Source organism: Sus scrofa, chromosome 13 (genome assembly GCF_054392235.1).
Source record: "Sus scrofa isolate SSC_HxYL_T2T_F1_AM1 chromosome 13, Sscrofa_HxYL_maternal_Yorkshire_Landrace_v2.0, whole genome shotgun sequence".
Lineage (NCBI taxonomy): Eukaryota > Metazoa > Chordata > Mammalia > Artiodactyla > Suidae > Sus > Sus scrofa.
Genome location: NC_139395.1, coordinates 153713599 through 153732549, shown reverse-complemented (window position 1 = coordinate 153732549; position 18951 = coordinate 153713599). Strand labels below are relative to the sequence as shown.

Below are 18951 nucleotides of genomic sequence, written 5' to 3'. Positions count from 1 at the left end.
ATTTATTGGGCAATCTTTTGAGTATGAATTGGTAAATTAATACATTTCAGGATTGCATCTCATTTTAAAAGATCACGTCTTCACTGCCCCTTTTAATGGCATGAAAATCCTGGGTTATTTGGACGACAATCCTGAAAGATAAGGACATACAGTCTCCTCTCCTATACTGCCTCACCTCCAAGGGTAACTCAAGAGCATTTCTCTAGGTTCAATAGAGTCATGACTATCTCATCATCCGCCAGACTCAGAACATGCTGGAAATTCTCCAAAGGGTATGACTTGGATTGGACCACTTTGTTTCTTTTTTTTTTTTTGTCTTTTTAATGGCTGTACCCACAGCACATGGAGGTTCCGAGGCTAGGGGTCGAATGGGAGCTGTAGCCACCTGCCTGCACCACAGCCACAGCAACACTGGATCCGAGCCACGTTTGTGACCTACACCACAGCTTGCTGCAATGTCAGATCCTTAACCCACTGAGCAAGGCCAGAGACTGAACCTGCGTCCTCATGGATACTAGTCAGATTCATTTCCTCTGAGCCATGATGGGAAATCCTGGACCACTTTCTAAAGCAAGAAGACATATAGCTGATGTGTAGGTGTTTCAGTCATTTGACTTGGTGACTTGCCATTTGACTTGGTGATTTGTAAACAACAAAAAATTTTCTCACCATTCTGGACCCTGGAAATCTGAAATGAGGCTGCCAACATGGTCAGGTTCTGGTGAGAGGCCTCACTTAGATTGCAGACTGCTGATTTCATGCTCACTTGGGAGGGAGAGAGAGGAGGGAAAAAGAGAGGGAGGGACTGGGAGGGGGAAAAAAGAAGAGGGAGGGGAAGAGGAAGGGGGAAGAGAGAGGGAGGAAGGGAGGAGAAAGAGGAGAGGAGGGGGAAAGGGGGAAGTAGGGAGAGTGAGAGGGAGGAGAAGGAGGGGGAAGGAGGGGGGAGGGACAGAGAGAGGGAGGGAGGGGAGGGGGTGCAGGGAGGGAGTCCCTTTTATAAGAGCATCAAGCCCATTCGCAAGGGCTCCACCCTCATGACCTAATTCCCTTCCAAAGGTCCTACCCACCTCCTTATATCGTCAAAGTATGAGTTGGGGAAGGGGGTACATAAACACTCAGTCCATAACAGTAGGTAAAATATTCCCTAATTAATATGAAAATGTTATGGTTCAGCCCAACCTAACAGCCCAGGCAGCTAAGCTGCCCTGAAGGTCAGTTCTCCAAGCTAGAGCAACATAAATACTCTAGGGTTAAAAGCAAAGACACTATCCAGATGGCAGACCTAGGTTTGAACCTCAGAGCCACCATTTTCTAGCATTTTGATTTCAAGCCAAATAATTTAACTTTTATCAACCCCAGTTTTCTTTTTTCTGAAATTAAATTGAGCAAAATGGTGCTGGGAAAACTGGACAGCCACATGTAAAAGAATGGAATTAGAACAATTCTGATCACCATACACAAAAATAAACTCAACAACCTGGATTAAAGACCTAGATTTAAGACCCGGATACTATAAAACTCTTAGAGGAAAACATAGGCCAAACACTCTCCCAGATAAACAACAGCAACATCTTCTCAGATCCACCTCTTAGATAATTTACAATAAAAACAAAAATAAACAAATGGGACTTAATTAAACTTAAAAGTTTCTGGAGTTCCCATCATGGCTCAGTGGTCAATGAATCTGACTAGGAAGGATGAGGTTTCGGGTTCAATCCCTGGCCTTGTTGCCATGAGCTGTGGTATAGGTCGAAGACGTTGCTGTGGCTCTGGTGTGGGCGGGCAGCTACAGCTCTGATTTGACCCCTAGCCTGGGAACCTCCATATGTCACAGGTGCACGCTAGAAAAGACAACAACAACAAAAACTTAAAAGTTTCTGTACAGCAAAGGAAACCCTAAACAAAACAAAAAGACAACCCACAGAATGGGAGAAAATTTTTGCAAATGAATCAACTGACAAGGGATTAATCTCCAAAATTCATAAACACCTCCTGCAGATCAATACCAAAAAACAAAAACCCCATCCAAAAATGGGCAGAAGATCTAAACAGTTATCCAAAGAAGACATACATGCAAACATTTTCAACATCACTCATTATTAGAGAAATGCAAATCAAAACCACTATTGATAGGGATAGACTAGGCACAGGTAGTTGTACAGGTCCCAATAAAGAGACTGTATTTAAAGAGGGAAACTTAGGGGACATTGGGATCACTATAAGTTAATAAAACCATCAGCACAAGACAGGCTTGCTTCATCTATGGAGACTTGAAAATTGCCTCAGGTTGTTGGGTGGGGGATGGGATTAGGTCTGCATTCAGATTCAGACCAAGGACAAGAGTTTGAGGACTATCCTTCTGCAAATTTGAATACACACCTTACTGGATACTAAGGAGGATCTACTACTCCCAGAAAGGAAGAGGCAGGCTTTTCAAACCCCCACTCCCTTTGGATGATAAAACTGTAGCCCACAGGACCCCTGGGGCAGCGCTTCTGTGCCTGCCCCCTTGCATCTCTCACAAGCGTCCTATCTTAATAAATCTATTTCTTGCCTATCACTTTGTTTCTCACTGAATTCCTTCTGTGCAGAGACATGAAGAACTTGAACCTCAGTGAGTCCAGACATAGGGTGAGTGATTTTAATTTAAAACTGTGGGATTAAGTCCCAGTCTGGGTTTAGGCTGGATTCAAGTCTCAGCACGTGGGTTCAAGTCCCAACCTGAGTTTAGGCCGGTTTCGAGTCCTGGTACGTAGGTTCAAGTCCCAATCTGTGTTCTGGATAGGTTCAGGCCATTAGTGCTGTCAGTTTCACCATGAGGTACCACCTTACACCAGACAGAATGGTCATCATCAAAAGGTCTACAAACAATAAGTGCTGGAAAAGGTGTGGAGAAAAAGGAACCCTATTACACTGTTCGTGGGAATGTAAGTTGGTGCAACCACTGTGGAAAATAGTATGGAGATTCCTCAGAAAACTAAAAATAGAATTACCATTTGATCCAGCAATCCCACTCCTGGGCATCTATCCAGAGAAAACCATGATTCGAAAAGACACGTACTCCAATGTTCATTGTAGCACTCTATACAATAGCCAAGACATGGAAACAACCTAAATGCCCATCAACAGAGGAGTGGATAAAGAAGAAGTGGTATATATACACAATGGAATATTACTCAGCCATCAAAAGGAAAGAAATAATGGCATTTGCAGCAAGAGGGACCTAGAAATTGTCATGCTAAGTTAAGTCAGTCAGACAGTGAGACACCAACATCAAATGCTATCACTTACATGTGGTGTCTAAAAGAAGAACACAATGAACTTTGCAGAACAGATACTGACTCACAGACTTTGAAAAACTTATGGTTTCCAAATGAGACAGGTCGAGGGGTGTGGGGATGCACTGAGGGTTTGGGATGGAAATGATGTAAAATTTGGTTGTGATGATTGATGTACACCTATAAATGTAATAAAATTCATTAACTAATAAAAAAATAAAGTATAAAGCACAAAAAAAGCCCAAAATAAATAATTAAATTAAATTAAATTGAGTAAAATGTCTACCTTACAGCTTCTCAGAGTTCCTGCTGTAGCTCAGCTGGTTAAGAATCAGACAGTGTTTGTGAGGATATGAATTCAATCTCTGGCCTTACTCAGTTGGTTAAGGAAGTAGTGTTGCTACAAACTGCAGCATGTAGTTTGAAAATGTGGCTCAGATCCTGTGTTGCTGTGGCTGTGACTTAGGCCAGCAACTGCAGCCTGCAGCTCTGATTCGACCTCTAGCCTAGGAACATCCATATGCCGTAGGTGTGGCTATAAAAAGAAAATTATTCTTTTTTTTTTTTTCTCTTTAAGGGCACACTCACAGCATATAGAAGTTGCCAGGCTAGGGGTAGAATTAGAGCTACAGCTGCCAGTCTACAACACAGCCACAGCAACGCTAGATCCAAGCTGCGTCTTCAACCTACACCACAGCTCATGGCAATGCCAGATCCTTAACCCACTGAGCAAGGCCAGGGATTGAACCCACATCCTCATGGATCCTAGTTGGGTTCGTTAACTGCTGAGCCACAAAGGGAACTCCAAAAGAAAATTTTAATAAGATAAAATGTCTACCTCACAGCTTGTGGTGAGAATTAAAACATGTGGTATATAAAGTGCTTAGCATGCAGCTTGGCCCTAGTAGGTGCTCAATAATTGACAGATAACATCAATATTCCTCTGAAGTATATTAAAATGGAAAATCCTAGAATCAATGGGAAGAATAGCTGTTTGAAGAAAAGATAATTTGTAGGAGTTCCTTTCCTGGCACAGCGGAAACAATCTGACTAGGAACCATGAGGTTGCAGGTTCAATCCCTGGCCTCGCTCAGTGGGCTAAGGATCCAGCGTTGCCATGAGCTGTGGTGTAGGTTGCAGACACGGATCAGATCTGGCATTGCTATGGCTGTGGTGTAGGCCAGCAGCTGTGGCTCAGATTTGACCCCTGGCCTGGGAATCTCCATATGCCGCCTAAAAAAAAAAAAAAAAGAAAGAAAGAAAGAAAAAAAAAGCTGAGTTGTAATGTTCATATTCACCGTTATTTTTGATGAGCTAGTGTTCTCAAATATTTTTTTTTTAATCTTTTCTAGGGCTGCACCTGCAGCATATAGAGGTTCCCAGGCTAGGGGTCTAATTGGAGCTGTAGCCACCAGCCTAAGCCAGAGCCACAGCAATGAGGGATCCAAGCCAAGTCTTCGACCTACACCACAGTTCACGGGAATGCCGGATCCTTAATCCACTGAGCAAGGTCAGGGATCAAACCTGAAACCTTATGGTTCCTAGTCATATTCATTACCACTGAGCCATGACAGGAACTCCAGTTTTCTCAAATCTTACCTGAATGCTATTCCCTCTACCTAAAGCACTTTTATCAGATTTTTCACCCAGAGAGCGTTAAATGCTTCAGAAATCAGCTTAAATGATGCTTCCTCAAAAAGAAGCATTTTCTGACTCCAACAGGACCCTGACATTCCATTACTCCACTTGCCCACACTAGAACATGACGGTGTAACTATCTGTCTTCCCCCCAGACAAAGGTCCATAAAGTCAGAGATTGTGTCTATTATGGTTGACTTTGCGCATCCTGCTGATGACTACTGTATGTGTCAGGCATTCGTTCCAAAAACATTTACTACAATCCTTTGAAAGAGTTAATCATTTCATCTGGCTGTTCTATCAATATTGAGAGAGAAATGTTGGTGTCTCCAATTACAATTCTATTTTTGTCTATTTCTCCTTTCAGATACTTGTTGTTTGGTGCATATACAATTAGAATTGATGTGTCTTCTCAGTAGAGCAGTCCTTCTATTATTATACGATTTCCCTCTCTGTTCATGACAAATTTGCTTTGCTCTGTACTTCAACTGATATTAAGTAAGATACTCCCTCCAGGAGTTCCTGCTGTGGCACAGTGGTAAGAAAATCCATGAGGTTGTGGGTTCAATCCCAGGCCTCGTTCAGTGGGTTGACGATCTGTGTTACCAGGAGCTGTGGTTTAGGTCACAGACTCAGCTTGGATCTGATGTTGCTATGGCTGTGGTGTAGGCCAGCAGCTATAGCTCCAATTTGACCCCTAGCCTGGGAACCTCCATGTGCTGTGGGTGCGGCCCTAAAAAGCCAAAAAAAAAAAAAAAAGCAAAAGAGAGATACTCCCTCCAGCTTTCTTTTGATTAATGATTGCATTTTATCTTTTCTATCCTTTTATTTTCAACCAACTTATATAATTACAATTGAATTTAGTTTATTGCAGAGATTATACAGTTGAGTCCTGTTTCCTCTGCACCTCTGCACCTACTCAGCCAAATGTCTGTCCCTGAATTTTTTTTTTTTTTTTTGTCTTTTTGCTATTTTTTTGGGCCGCTCCCACGGCATATGGAGGTTCCCGGGCCAGGGGTCGAATCGGAGCTGTAGCCACTGGCCTACGCCAGAGCCACAGCAATGAAGGATCCAAGCTGCGTCTGCAACCTACACCACAGCTCACGGCAACGCAGGATCTTCAACCCACTGAGCAAGGGCAGGGATCAAACCCGCAACCTCATGGTTCCCAGTCGGACTCGTCAACCACTGCGCCACAACGGGAACTCCTGTCCCTGAATTTTCATAGTAAGGACATGTATATTAAAAGTGATTATTGATATTAGGGCTTAGGTGTGTTATTTTTATGTTTATTTTTTTTTCTGTTTTCTTTTTATTTCCTTCCTATGGGTTAATAGAACATTCTTCAGAATTCTATTGTAATCTGTCAACAATTTTTGAGCACATCTCTTTGTATAGCTTTTTAAAGTGATTGTGCCAACCATTATATATAAAATAATATGCATATATATATAGATTCATCTTCCCAGAGGCAGAAGACTCACTTTGCACTCTACTGATCTTTTTCTCTCAGATGTTGATAGTGTATACTGTACTTTGTACTTTTAATTGAGTGGTTTACTCAATCCTCAGCTTTTCAACATTTTTTTTTAACCATCTCATGGCATGTGGGACTTCCCGAATCAGGGATGGAACCTAAGCCGCTGCAGTGACAACATTGGATCCTTAACCTGCGGCATCACAAGGGAAGTCCTCTTTTTTCTTTTTTCCTTTTTGGCCTCCCTTGAGCGTATGGAGCTCCTGGGCCAGGGATCAGACAGATCCAAGCCACAGTAGCGACCTCCACTACAGCTGTGGCAAGCCTGATTCTTAACCCACTGTGCCAGGTGGTGGAGTGTCCCAGCACTCCAGAGATGCTGCAGATTCATTGCGCCATAGCAGGAACTCCAATCCGCAGCCTTTCTAAGTGTAGGCTGATAATTCAGAGCTGCCCCTCTCTGAGGAATTACCCTGGGGCTAACATGAACTGAGTCTTCGCTTAGCCACTAACATCCACCCTTCCAGGCAGAACCAGACCTCTTGGCTGCTGTTGCAAATTTGTGCGCTAGAGCTCCCCCTGAGATGAGACCACAGCTAGTCTGCAGCTGAGACCAAACTCACTGTATATTTATGTTGCCTGATTTGTCAGTCTTTTATTTGTAGTTAATGCTGGGTTTTTTTGTTCTCGCTTTTTTTTTTTTTTTTTTTGTCTTTTTGCCTTTTTTAGGGCTGATCCCTCGGCATATGGAAGTTCTCAGGCCAGGGGTCAAATCAGAGCCTACGCCACAGCTATAGCAACTCGGGATCTGAGCCGCGTCTGCAACCTACACCACAGCTCACTGCAGCGCCAGATCCTAAAACCACTGAGCAAGGCCAGGGATCGAACCTGCAACCTCATGGTTCCTAGTCGGATTTGTTAACCACTGCGCCACAATGGGAACTCTAGTTAATGCTGTTTAAGCATTTATCTCCCATCCTTCCTCACTACTACCTTTTTCTCTTTGACCATCTCTGATTACCATCTTATTCCTTTTATTTTTCTAAATTTGTTTCTGTAATGTCAATGTAAAGAGAGCTAGTCCCGGAGTTCCCATTGTGACACAGCAGAAATGAATCTGAGTAGTATCCATGAGGATTCAGGTTTGATCCCTGTCCTGGCTCAGTGGGTTGGGGGGTCACAGATGTGGTTTGGATCACGTGTTGCTGTGGCTGTCTGTAGGCTGGCTGTAGCTCCGATTTGACCCCTAGCCTGGGAACATCCATATGCCAAGGGTGCAGCGCAATAAGAGGAAGAAAAAAAAAAAAAAAGACTGAGTCCCAACTTACTTCAGTTCTATGAGATTCAATGATCTCAACAGCAAAGTGAGGGTAATATACCTACCTTTAATATTAGTGGGGGTTCCACAGGAGCCTGAACCTAGAGACACTGGCACAGGGTTTGAAACCTAATGAGGAGTTCCCTGGTGGCCTAGCAGGTTAGGGATCTAGGATTGTCACCACTGTGGCTCAGGTCACTGCTGTGGCACAGATTCAGTCCGTGGCCTGGGAATTTCTAAACACTGCATGCTCTGCCCCCCCAAAAAAAGTAGATTTCTTATGGAGTCAATGTAGCATGCAAGGGAAAGAAAGATCAGGGATGACCAAAAAAAAAGCTGGAAGCACTTTGACATAATTCAGCTGACAATAATAGCATTTCAGTTTTATACTGTTTCCCTAGCTGTTGACATTTTACATTAATTTCTTTACATTTAAACATTTCTATGCCCTCAAAGACCAAAAAAGTAACATAAATGAATGAAGTGAAATGAATGGGGACTATAAAAAACTCTTTATAGTTTTCGTCCCTGGAAATTTCATGGGGTAAAAACCACCAATTGTTGACCCTAGTAGCAGCTATACATATCTTCTTGCATAATAACAAAATTTCAAAATTTTACACATGGAGTTCCAATTTTACCATGGGGTTCCAAAATACAGACTATCAATGAGGGTTTGGTCTGGAAGTCTGAACTGTATGAATGATATAGAAAAAGAGACTTATTGCAGATATCAGACCTTATAAAATTGTGGGATAAGGAGAAGACTGCTTTTACCTCTGTTTCTGCTGGCAGGTCTGAAGTTGCTGCACATCAGCAGGGCCAGCATTTGGGGAGAAAGCCTGGATGTGAAACAGGGAAGCATGAGGACAAACTGGACCCTGCCAAGAAAAATTGAGGGTCCATAAGTACAAGCTGGAAACCTCCTTCATCTCAATGCCCCCTCCTCTCAAAGGGAAAAGTAGCAAAAAAAATGTGTAACCATCTTTAATCTACCATACAGACTATATTTCTTTTCCTTCCTTCTGGTCAAGTATGGCCTGTGACTAAGTAATAGACAGTGAACACTTTGGTATTCATGTCTAGATGAGAATTTTTTTAACTTCTTTTTTTAACAGACTCCCAGAATCTAAGTATTGGATTAATCCATTCTGGAAAATTCTTAGATATTATACTGCTTAACTATATTCTGTCTCTCTCCTCCAGATCTCCAATTAGACGTATGCTAGACTTCCCCACTCTATTATCCTTGTCTCTTACTTAGTCCCTCCCTCTGTCCCTCTCGGGAGAAATCATATTTCCAGCAGCTGGGGTGACACAATAAGATCTTGGAATTTCCTCGTCCCATGACTATCTTGCATCCTGTAAGAAAGATTTTCAGGAAACTGTCTGAAACTGAAATTTTTTGAGTCAGTCAGGTATGTAAGATCATCTTTAAACATTGGTTTAGGATTTTCTTTTTCTTTCTTTCTTCCTTTCTTTCTTTCCTTCTTTCCTTCTTTCTTTTTCTTTTTTCTTTTTCTTTCTTTCTTTCTTTCTTTCTTTCTTTCTTTCTTTCTTTCTCTCTTTCTTTCTTTCTTTCCTTTCTTTCTCTTTCTTTCTTTCTCTCTTTCTTTCTCTCTTTCTTTCCTTTCTTTTTCTTTCTCTCTTTTTTTTTTTTTTTTGCTGCACCTGTGGCATATAGAAGTTTTGGGGGAGTTCCCGTCATGGCTCATCGGTTAATGAACCCAACTACCATCATGAGGATGTGGGTTCAATCCCTGGCCTCGCTCACTGGGTTAAGGATCCAGCATTGCCTTGAGCTGTGGTGTATAGGTTGCAGAAGTGGCTCAGATCCCATGTTTCTGTGACTCTGGTGTAGGCTGGAGACTACAGTTCCGATTGGACCCAGAGCCTGGGAACCTCCATATGCTGCAGGTATAGCCCTGAAAGACAAAAAGACCAAAAAAAAAAAAAAGTTTTCGGGCCAGGGATTGTACCCTGGAGTGACAACACTGGATACTTAACTCACTGAGCAACAAGAGAACTCCATGTTGACTGATGAAGGTCCACCCATTTCATTCATAAATGAAAGGGAAGAAAAAGATTGCAAGAATCCATGCACTTATCCAACCAATCCGCTTCAGCAGTGACCTTCTCAGAGAGGCTTTCCTCTCTACATTTTGTCCACCTGCTCAGCTCACTCTATTTTCCCTTCCTCCCCTTTATTTCCTTCATAGCACTTACAACTCTCTAAAGCTTTATTTGTTCACACGTTCATAGATTGACTTCTTCACCAGAATGCAAGTCTATGAGGGCAGGAACTTTATCTTCTCCTCTGTTTTATCTCGAGCACTTAGTACAATGTGTGACACACAGTAGACACTCAAAATATTTGCAGAATGGATGAATGACAACTATGTCAGGCATTTTGTTAGGGTCTAGAACACAACAATAAAGGAAAGGAACACAGTCTCCTCTCGTGTATCTCAATTGCAAACCAACTGTCCTTTTCTGGAAATTTTCAGTTTTGTTATTTGATCTGGAAATTATTCTGAGGAAGCCTTTATTGAGCATACCATGTTCTCTGAGATGGAAATATTAACTCCTCACACCAAGGACACTGATTGCGAGCATTTGAGAAAGATTCTTGAACTTTGAATCTCCTAGAGCTTAATATTTGGACCCTGATCTCCTCAGACTTATTTGTCCTTTTTTTCTTCCTCCTGGGATGAGGGAAGTGACGACCATGGAAACCTGGAAGAAGGAGGATTTCATTCTTCAAGAGAGAATGGAGAAACCAATCAATAAACAAATATAAACAACTATTTAATTGTTTTAGTGATATCGCTTTAACCTCATAGGAACCCAGAGACTTTGTGACTTGTCCAGGGTCACACAGCTATATTGCAGCCTAGAGGCACACAGTCTGGCTCCAGAATCCATTCTCACCCTTTCTTACATTTTCTCATTCTCCTTTTTCTTTTTCTTCTTTCACCCCCGCCCCCCTTATAGGGCCACACCTGTAGCATATGGAAGTTCTCAGGTTAGGTCGAATCTGCAGCTGCTGGCCTCTGCCACAACCATAGCAACACAGGATCTGAGCTTCATCTGCAACCTATGCCACAGTTCACGGCAACGCCAGATCCTTAACCCGCGGAATGAGGCCAGGGATCAAACCCAAATATTCATGGATACTATTGGGGTTCATTACTGTTGAGCCACAATGGGAACTCCAACCTTTTTCTTCTTTCACTGCCCTCCACCGTCACTTTGTGGATAATCCTGATTCCTGGGGGAACTTGAAATTCGTATTTTACATTTTTTCCTTTTCCTCTTATTTCTCATGTTTGAATGAGGACCCTCCAAGAGGTAGGGAGGAGTCAGACCAAGAAGAGAGAAAGCCTCCACGCTGGAGTTAAGGAGGAAGGATGGGAGTTCCCATCATGGCCCCGTGGTTAACAAATCCGAGTAGGAATCATGAGGTTGCAGGTTCCATCCCTGGCCTTGCTGAGTGGGTTAAGGATCCAGCATTGCTGTGAGCTGTGGTGTAGGTCGCAGACGCGGTTCGGATCCTGCATTACTGTGGCTCTGGCATAGGCCAGTGGCTATAGCTCCGATTCGACCCCTAGCCTGGGAACCTTCATATGCCGAGGGAGTGGCCCTAGAAAAGACAAAAAGACAAAAACAAAAACAAAAACAAAAACAAAGGAGGAAGAATGGGCCAATCAGACTCTGAAAAACAAGACCTGTTCAGAGATAGGTTATGTCCCTGGGGCACCAGCCACTTAGAATGAATAAACAGATTAACTGGAATCAAGGCATAATGTCCTCAACAACCACAGCCTGTGCCACATAACTGGCACAGGATCTTTCTCCAGGATGAAAGTAGAGAACAACCAACACTGCGCCTTCCAGACAATTCTCCCTTTCAGCTCACGCCATCCTCCTGCCAGCAAAATCCTCCTTGCTCACTTCTGAGGCTAGGAATCCTTGCTATCATGCTGGGTGGCGTCATCACCCAGCACATGCTTTTCCTTTCAAGGCTACAGAGCAACCCTACTGCCTTGCCTCTTCCTAGACTGGCCTCTATCTGCAGAGAGGGAATCTGCATTTTCCACCCAGCCAAGGAAGTGGGTGGAGAAAATGAAAGAGTTACCTGAGGGAGAACTGGGATGGCCCTGGGCTCTGCGTTCTGTTGAGATAAAACCCACAGCAGAACCAGGCAGGCTGGAAAATGGCTGAGAGACGAAGGTAGGACTCAACAAATGAGACTCTTTTTTTTTTTTTTTGATCATTTATTTATATATATATATATTTTTCTACTGTACAACATGGTGACCCAGTTACACTTACATGTATACTTTTTAAATGCCAGATCTGAGCCATGTCTGCAACCTATACTACAGCTCATGGCAACGCTGGGTCCCTAACCCATTAAGAGAGGCCAGGGATCAAACCCGCACTCTCATGGTTCCTAGTTAGATTCGTTTCCACTGCGCCACAATGGGAACTTCCAAATTTATTGTATTTTAAAATGGGTCTCCTAAATTCATTTTTACTGCTACAGAGTAATTCATAAAATAAATTATCACAATTTGTCTATTCTATTGATAGAAATTTAGACTTACTCAAATTTTGACAATAAAATATAATGAATATCACCGATAGTTTATCCTTTATAACACCTTTCACATATTTTTATAAATTCTTTTAAGTATAAAAAAGGGGCTAAAAGTTTGACATTTTAAAATGTCATACAAATATTTTAAAATATTTAAAATTTTGGAGTTGCTGTGGCTGTGGCTGGAAGCTACAGCTCCAATTAGACACCTAGCCTGGGAACCTCCATATGCTGCGGGTGTGGCCCTAGAAAATACAAAACAACAACAACAACAAGAAAAACCTTTGAGGGGAACCCCCCTCCCCCCAAAAAAATCATTGGGGTTTTTTGTTTGTTCGTTTGTTTGGGGTGCAGATGTGGAAGTTCCTAGGCCAGTGAATCAAACTGCACCACAGCTGCAGCAATGCTGGATCCTTAACCTGATGTGTCACACGGTGGGGCGGGGTGGCGGGAACTTCCTGGGCAGAAACATTTTAACTTTTGTTTGTCATTGTGTCCCTAGCACTCAGCATACTCCACACAACACAGAGCATGCTAAAGAATGTATAGAAAATAAATGTTAACCAAATTGTAACTGAGCTGAATTTTCAGGTACTGAGTATATGTAAGGTAAGGAGCACAAGAGAAGGAGAGGAAAAAGATAAATTGGTAGACATGGGAGTTCCCAGTGTGGTGCAGTGGAAAGGAATCTGACTAGTATCCATGAGATTGCGGGTTCAATCCCTGGCCTCGCTCAGTGGTTCGGGGATCTGGCTTGCTGTGAGCTGTGGTATAGGTCAGAGATGCAGCTCAGATCCTGAGGTGCTGTGGCTGCAGCATAAGCTGGCAACTGCAGCTGCAGTTCAACCCCTAGCCTGGGAACTTCCATATGCCACTGGTGTGGGCCTTGAAAGGAAGGAAGGAAGGAAGAAAGAAAGAAAGAAAGAAAGAAAGAAAGAAAGAAAGAAAGAAAGAAAGAAAGGGAGAAAGGGAGAAAGGGAGAAAGAAAGAAAAATTGGTAGACATGGATAACTGAGAGATATTGAAAAAAAGAATGAGATACTGAGGGAATAAGAAAGATTTTGTTTTGGTTTTGTGTGTGTGTGTGTGTGTACGCATTTAGTTTTATTGTAACAAAGCAACTTGTACACTTTTAACGTTTAAAACTGAGCATCATCTTTCCTTTCCAGTGAAACAAAAAGAAAAATATAAAAATAAACAAGAACAGGAGTTCCCGTCGTGGCTCAGTGTTTAACGAATCCGACTAGGAACCATGAGGTTGCAGGTTCGATCCCTGGCCTTGCTCTGTAGGTTAAGGATCCAGCATTGCCATGAGCTGTGGTGTAGATTGAAAACTTGGCTTGGATCCTGCGTTGCTGTGGCTCTGGTGTAGGCCGGTGGCTACAGCTCCGATTCGACCCCTAGCCTGGGAACCTCCATATTGCCACAAGAGCGGCCCAAGAAATGTCAAAAAGACAAAATAAATGAATAAATAAATAAATAAATAAATAAATAAATAAATAAATAAAATAAACAAGAACAAAATTACAATAGAAAATGTCAATTGCAAATAAGATCCTACAGGTTCTGCTGATTCTCCCATCGAGTGGCAGGGCTCAAGTCATCATTAGGAGAGAATTTTATTTTTAAAGTGTCATCTTAAACCGCAAGGATGTCTGTTAAACATCACAGTTAAACATACCAAAGGAGATGTAATAATAAAGATGTTTCTAAGTAAAAAAAAAAAAAAAAAAAAATACCAAAGGAATAGCCACGTTGTCAAAATGCCCACTCAACCCACCCAAACATCTCAAACCTACCCTTTGCTGCTGACCTTCTATAACCCCATTTTTTTAAGTTTTTTTTCTTTTTTTAAACAAGAAAAAGTAGACAGATACATGTTGTTAAATGCTAACTGTCCATATTCACATAGAGACAGTGTAATCTCTGAGCCCGATATACAGAGAAAGGAGGGAAAAAGCTAGAATTCTATGCACTACTACACAGGGGCCTCGCACCCTCCAGCTTCCAGCAGAGCTAAGGGAGCAGAAGATTTTTCTTTTTTCCCACAGAGCATGGTGGTGTTGATTCCATAAAGTTTTTGTTGAGACAGGAAGGGATAAAAATGAATTTGGAACAGAAAAGGGGTAGAGATTCTTTTTCCACTGAATTCTACCCAAGGTATTTCCCTCCAAAATAAATTGAGAACCATGGTGAAAGGAAAAAAGAGACCTCAAAAACAGGGCAACCAAGCACAAAAGGGGGGAAAAAAAGACAACTGCAACTTGCTCCCAGGGACTGGAGAAAACTTTTAAAAAGGTTGGAATCCATCGGTGTTCCATTAGTAATCTTCTCCTTCCTCCCCCTCATCATCATCTTCATCTTTTTCACCTTCATTCTCATCTTCTTCACTTTCATCCTCATCCCCTTCATCAATATCTTCCAATCCTTCTTCCTCTTCATCATCATCATCATCTTCTTCTTCTCCTTCCCCTTCTTCATCATCCATGTCAGGAACCAAGTAGTACTGTAATGGATTTGGCCAAATATCATCTTTGATGACCTCTCCTAAATCATCTGTATCTGCATCAGAATGATCAGCAAACCAGGTGAAGAAGCTCTCTGGTTCCTCATGCTGTCTTTTCCTGCTGGCTTTATTCTGCATTTGACTTGAATGTTTTGTCAAATCCTTTCCGGATTTCCATTTGATTTCAGTGGTCTTTGAAGATGAATCACCACTCTCATTCAGATGAAATTCTTTGGGGAGAACTTTATTTTCGAAGGAAGGGTTTTCATCAAAATAAAAATCCATTCTGTAACCTAATTTAATATCTTCAAATTCTGTCACTTCAACTCTTGTCAAATAATGCAGCGCCTCTTCAACCTCCTCCCCAAGCAGTGCAGACACTTGTGGATGGTTAACAAACGTTGTTACCCAAAAGTCTGGGATTTTGGCGATCAGTTCCAACCTCTTCTGAAAAAATGATTGGCGGAGTTTATTATATTTCTGTTCTACTTTTAAAATCTCCTCACTGGCTTGTTCATTAAGTCTGTCTATTTCATTTTGTGCTTCATCAATATGTTCAATTGCTTCTTGCTGTTCTTTTTCTTCCTTCGGCAAGTTGAAAGTTTCCTCTGGCTTGGGTGCAGGAGTCAGTCTCAGTTTCCTGGGTTTCTTTGCTTGAGGCGGAAGTGCAGACTGGTGTTTGGGGGCCATGCTGGGAGAAAAGGCAAGACTCCACCGAGAGGTAGCAGCCCGTTGAAGGAGCTCTGAGGACTAGGAATAAGAGAGATTTTGAAAGAGATGTTGGGATAAATTGTGAGATTACTCTGTACCGTGTGCTTTCTCTATGGAACACCTGTCAGTAATTGTCTCAGTTTCTGCATTGACTCTTTTTTTTTTTTTTTTTTGTGCTATTTTAGGGCTGCATCTGCAGTATATGGAGGTTCCCAGGCGAGGGGTCAGTCAGAGCTACACCACAGCTCATGGCAACGCTGGATCCTTAACCCACTGGGCAAGGCCAGGGATCGAACCTGCATCCTCATGGATCCTAGTCAGGTTCGTAAACCACTGAGCCACGACGGGAACTGCTGGTTGGCTCTTGAATGCCTAAATTTTTTCTTTCCTATTGTCCACTGCTTTATAATCTTGCTTTACTTTAGACACAGTTTCTTTTATCACATAGTGAGATCTATGGCTTAGTCTAAGACCTATGCCCTCTGGGCTAGCTAATGGGAGGAGTGGGAAGGGCCAAGGTCAGAGTCTCCTCCCAAGTCTACAGAAGCATAGTCGAACAAGCCAGATGGTTGCTACTACAGTTTGAAGCAGAAGGCAAGTATACTAAAGTAATAATTGATTCCCCCCACACAATACCAGAATGGTGTTTGTTACCCAATAGGCATTCAGTAAATAAGTGATGAATAATATACAGCATATGACTATAGTTAATAATACTGTATTAATATTTGAAACTTGCTAAAGGAGTAAAGCTTAAAAGTTCTCATCACAAGAAAAAAAATGTAACTATGCATGGTGACGGATGTTAACTAGATTGTGGTGATCATTTTACAATGTGTAAATACTGAATCATTATGTTATATACCTGAAACTAATATATTATATGTCAGTTACACCTCAATTATAAATTAATAAATCTGGGGGGGGATAAGAGATAATTGAATGAAAGAACAAACAGATGGATGAATGAGTTAGCCTTCAGTCAGTCTGAGGAAGAAGATGGCAGGGGTGTGTGGGCAAAGAACCACAGAGAAAACAAAATTAAAGGTCAACAAAAAGCATCAGCCAGAATGATAAAATTTATAGCATTATGGCTAAACAAACTGCAACTAAGAAAGTTAAGTAGATGACAGCAGTCAAAAATACTAAAAATAGATTGAGAAGGTCTAATATAAAACTAATGGAAATTCCAGGGGAAGCTAGTAGAGATAATGGGGTAAAGACAATATTCAAAGAAATAATCACTCACAAATGTCCATAATTGAAGAAATTCAAGATTGTTTAGATTGAATATATATAGTGAGACATGGACAGGATAAATACAAATCTTACCTAAAAATTCTTTTTTTTTAATTATCTTTTCTTTTCCTTTTTTTTTTTTTTTTTTTTTTTTGTCTTTTTGCCATTTCTTTGGGCCGCTCCCGCGGCATATGGAGGTTTCCAGGCTAGGGGTCTAATCGGAGCTGTAGCCACTGGCCTACGCCAGAGCCACAGCAACGCAGGATCCGAGCCGCATCTGCAACCTACACCACAGCTCACGGCAACGCCAGATCGTTAACCCACTGAGCAAGGGCAGGGACCGAACCCGCAACCTCATGGTTCCTAGTCGGATTCGTTAACCACTGCGCCACGACGGGAACTCCTCTTTCTTTCTTTTCTTTACCTAGAAATTCTAAGGTAAAAATATGGACTATGGATAAAGCACAAATATTTTCAAAGCAACTAAAGAGTAGAGAAAGATTACTAATAAAGGAATAAAAGTTTGACTGTCAGCAGACTTCTCTAATAAATGAGTTCCATACTCACGTGGCTTATTATGCAGGTTTGACAATGTAATCAATATATCTTCAGACAAAGAGAGGGTTTTTTTGGTTTGTTGATTTTTTTTTTTTTTTTTTTTTTTTTTTTTTTTTTTTTTTTTTTAGGGTTATACCTGCAGCATATGGAAGTTCTCAGGCTAGGGGTCAGATAGGAGCCTATGCCACAGCTGTGGCAATTCAGGCAAAGAAAGTTTTAAATATTTACAGTTGATAGACTATCACCAAAAGAACTACTAATTTTAATTAATTAATTAATTAATTTTTGTCTTTTTGTCTCTTTAGGGCCACACCTGCAGCATATGGAGGTTCACAGGCTAGGAGTCCAATGGGAGCTGTAACCGCCAGCCACAGCAACGCAGGATCCAAGCCGCATCTGCGACCTATACCACAGCTCAAGGTAACACTGGATCCTTACCACATTGAGCAAGGCCAGGGATCAAACACTTGTCCTCATGGATGCCAATCGGGTTTGTTAACCACTGAGCGACGATGGGAACTCCAAAAGGAACTATTAATAATTCTACTTCAGAAAGAATAAAGCTGTGCCCAACAGGAAAAACGAGGAGGAAAAAGCAACGATGGCCAAAGAACTTGATAAACATATGGTTAAATCTAAATAAAAATTTGTGACAATAAAGAATAGTGATGACTTTTAGGGCTGTAAAAGCAAGTTTGACCTAAGACACTAGACAAAAATAATAAGAAAGACTGAAGAAGGGGAATTCACTGTTAAAAATTCAAAGAGCATTTTATTGTTTGGAAGAAGTATAGACATACAGATTAATGTTTGAATTTTTCTTTTCTTTTCTTTTCTTTTTTTTTTTTTTGTCTTTTTGCCTTTTCTAGGGCCACTCCCGCGGCATGTGGAGGTTCCCAGGCTAGGGGTCGAATAGGAACTGTAGCCGCCCGCCTACGCCAGAGCCACAGTAACTTGGGATCCAAGCCACGTCTGCAACTTACACCACAGCTCACGGCAACGCAGGATGCTTAACCCACTGAGCAAGGCCAGGGATCGAACCTGAAACCTCTTGGTTCCTAGTCAGATTCGTTAACCACTGAGCCATGACGGGAACTCTCAATGTTTGAATTTTTTAAATAGGTATGTATGTTAAAAAATTAATGGTAACTTTGAATCTTGCATATAACTTACATACCTTTGTAGGACAGGAGGAGGAGATACAGTACAACCATTCCGAAGGAAGGCAGGAGAAGTAAAAAACAAACAAAAAAAACACAAAACACAAAGATAAGAAAGTAGAAATCAGTCCACATACATTATAAGCATTATCCTATCAAACATAAATGGATTTAATCCATGTTAAATTTTTCCAGTTGTGGGGGGGGCTGTATTTTGTACTGCTGTGGGTTTGTTTGTTTGTTTGTTTTGTTTTGTTTTTTGCTTTTTAGGGCTGCACCTGAGGCATATGGGAGTTCCCAGGCAAGGGGTCAAACGAATCAGAGCTGCAGCTGCCAGTCTACAGCAACACAGGATCCAAGCTGAGTCCGCGACCTACACTTCAGCTCAAGGCAGTGCCAGATCCTTAATCCACTGAGTGAGGCCAGGGATTGAACCTGCATCCTCATGGATACTAGTCAGGTT

General features: G+C 41.7%; 2 protein-coding genes and 1 long non-coding RNA gene across 3 annotated transcripts in view; 1 reads left to right on the top strand and 2 right to left on the bottom strand.

Moving 5' to 3' along the window:
• Positions 1 to 18951, bottom strand: part of LOC146397706 (uncharacterized) — a 91204-nt gene that overhangs the window by 5115 nt on the left and 67138 nt on the right. Inside the window, exon 4 of the long non-coding RNA XR_014824705.1 lies at positions 8489 to 8592. This is a non-coding gene — a long non-coding RNA (uncharacterized LOC146397706). The remainder of the gene's footprint in view (positions 1 to 8488; positions 8593 to 18951) is intronic.
• ARGFX (arginine-fifty homeobox) overlaps positions 11780 to 18951 on the top strand; it is a 36585-nt gene continuing 29413 nt past the window's right edge. The window contains exon 1 of the mRNA XM_084991119.1: positions 11780 to 11944. Coding sequence (XP_084847245.1) covers positions 11928 to 11944 — 17 coding nt within the window. The 5' untranslated portion in view covers positions 11780 to 11927. The remainder of the gene's footprint in view (positions 11945 to 18951) is intronic.
• Positions 14507 to 15528, bottom strand: LOC110256414 (protein SET-like). The gene has a single exon (XM_021070278.2). It carries the CDS (start codon positions 15508 to 15510, stop codon positions 14635 to 14637), a length of 876 nt encoding a protein of 291 aa, XP_020925937.2. The 5' UTR covers positions 15511 to 15528; the 3' UTR covers positions 14507 to 14634.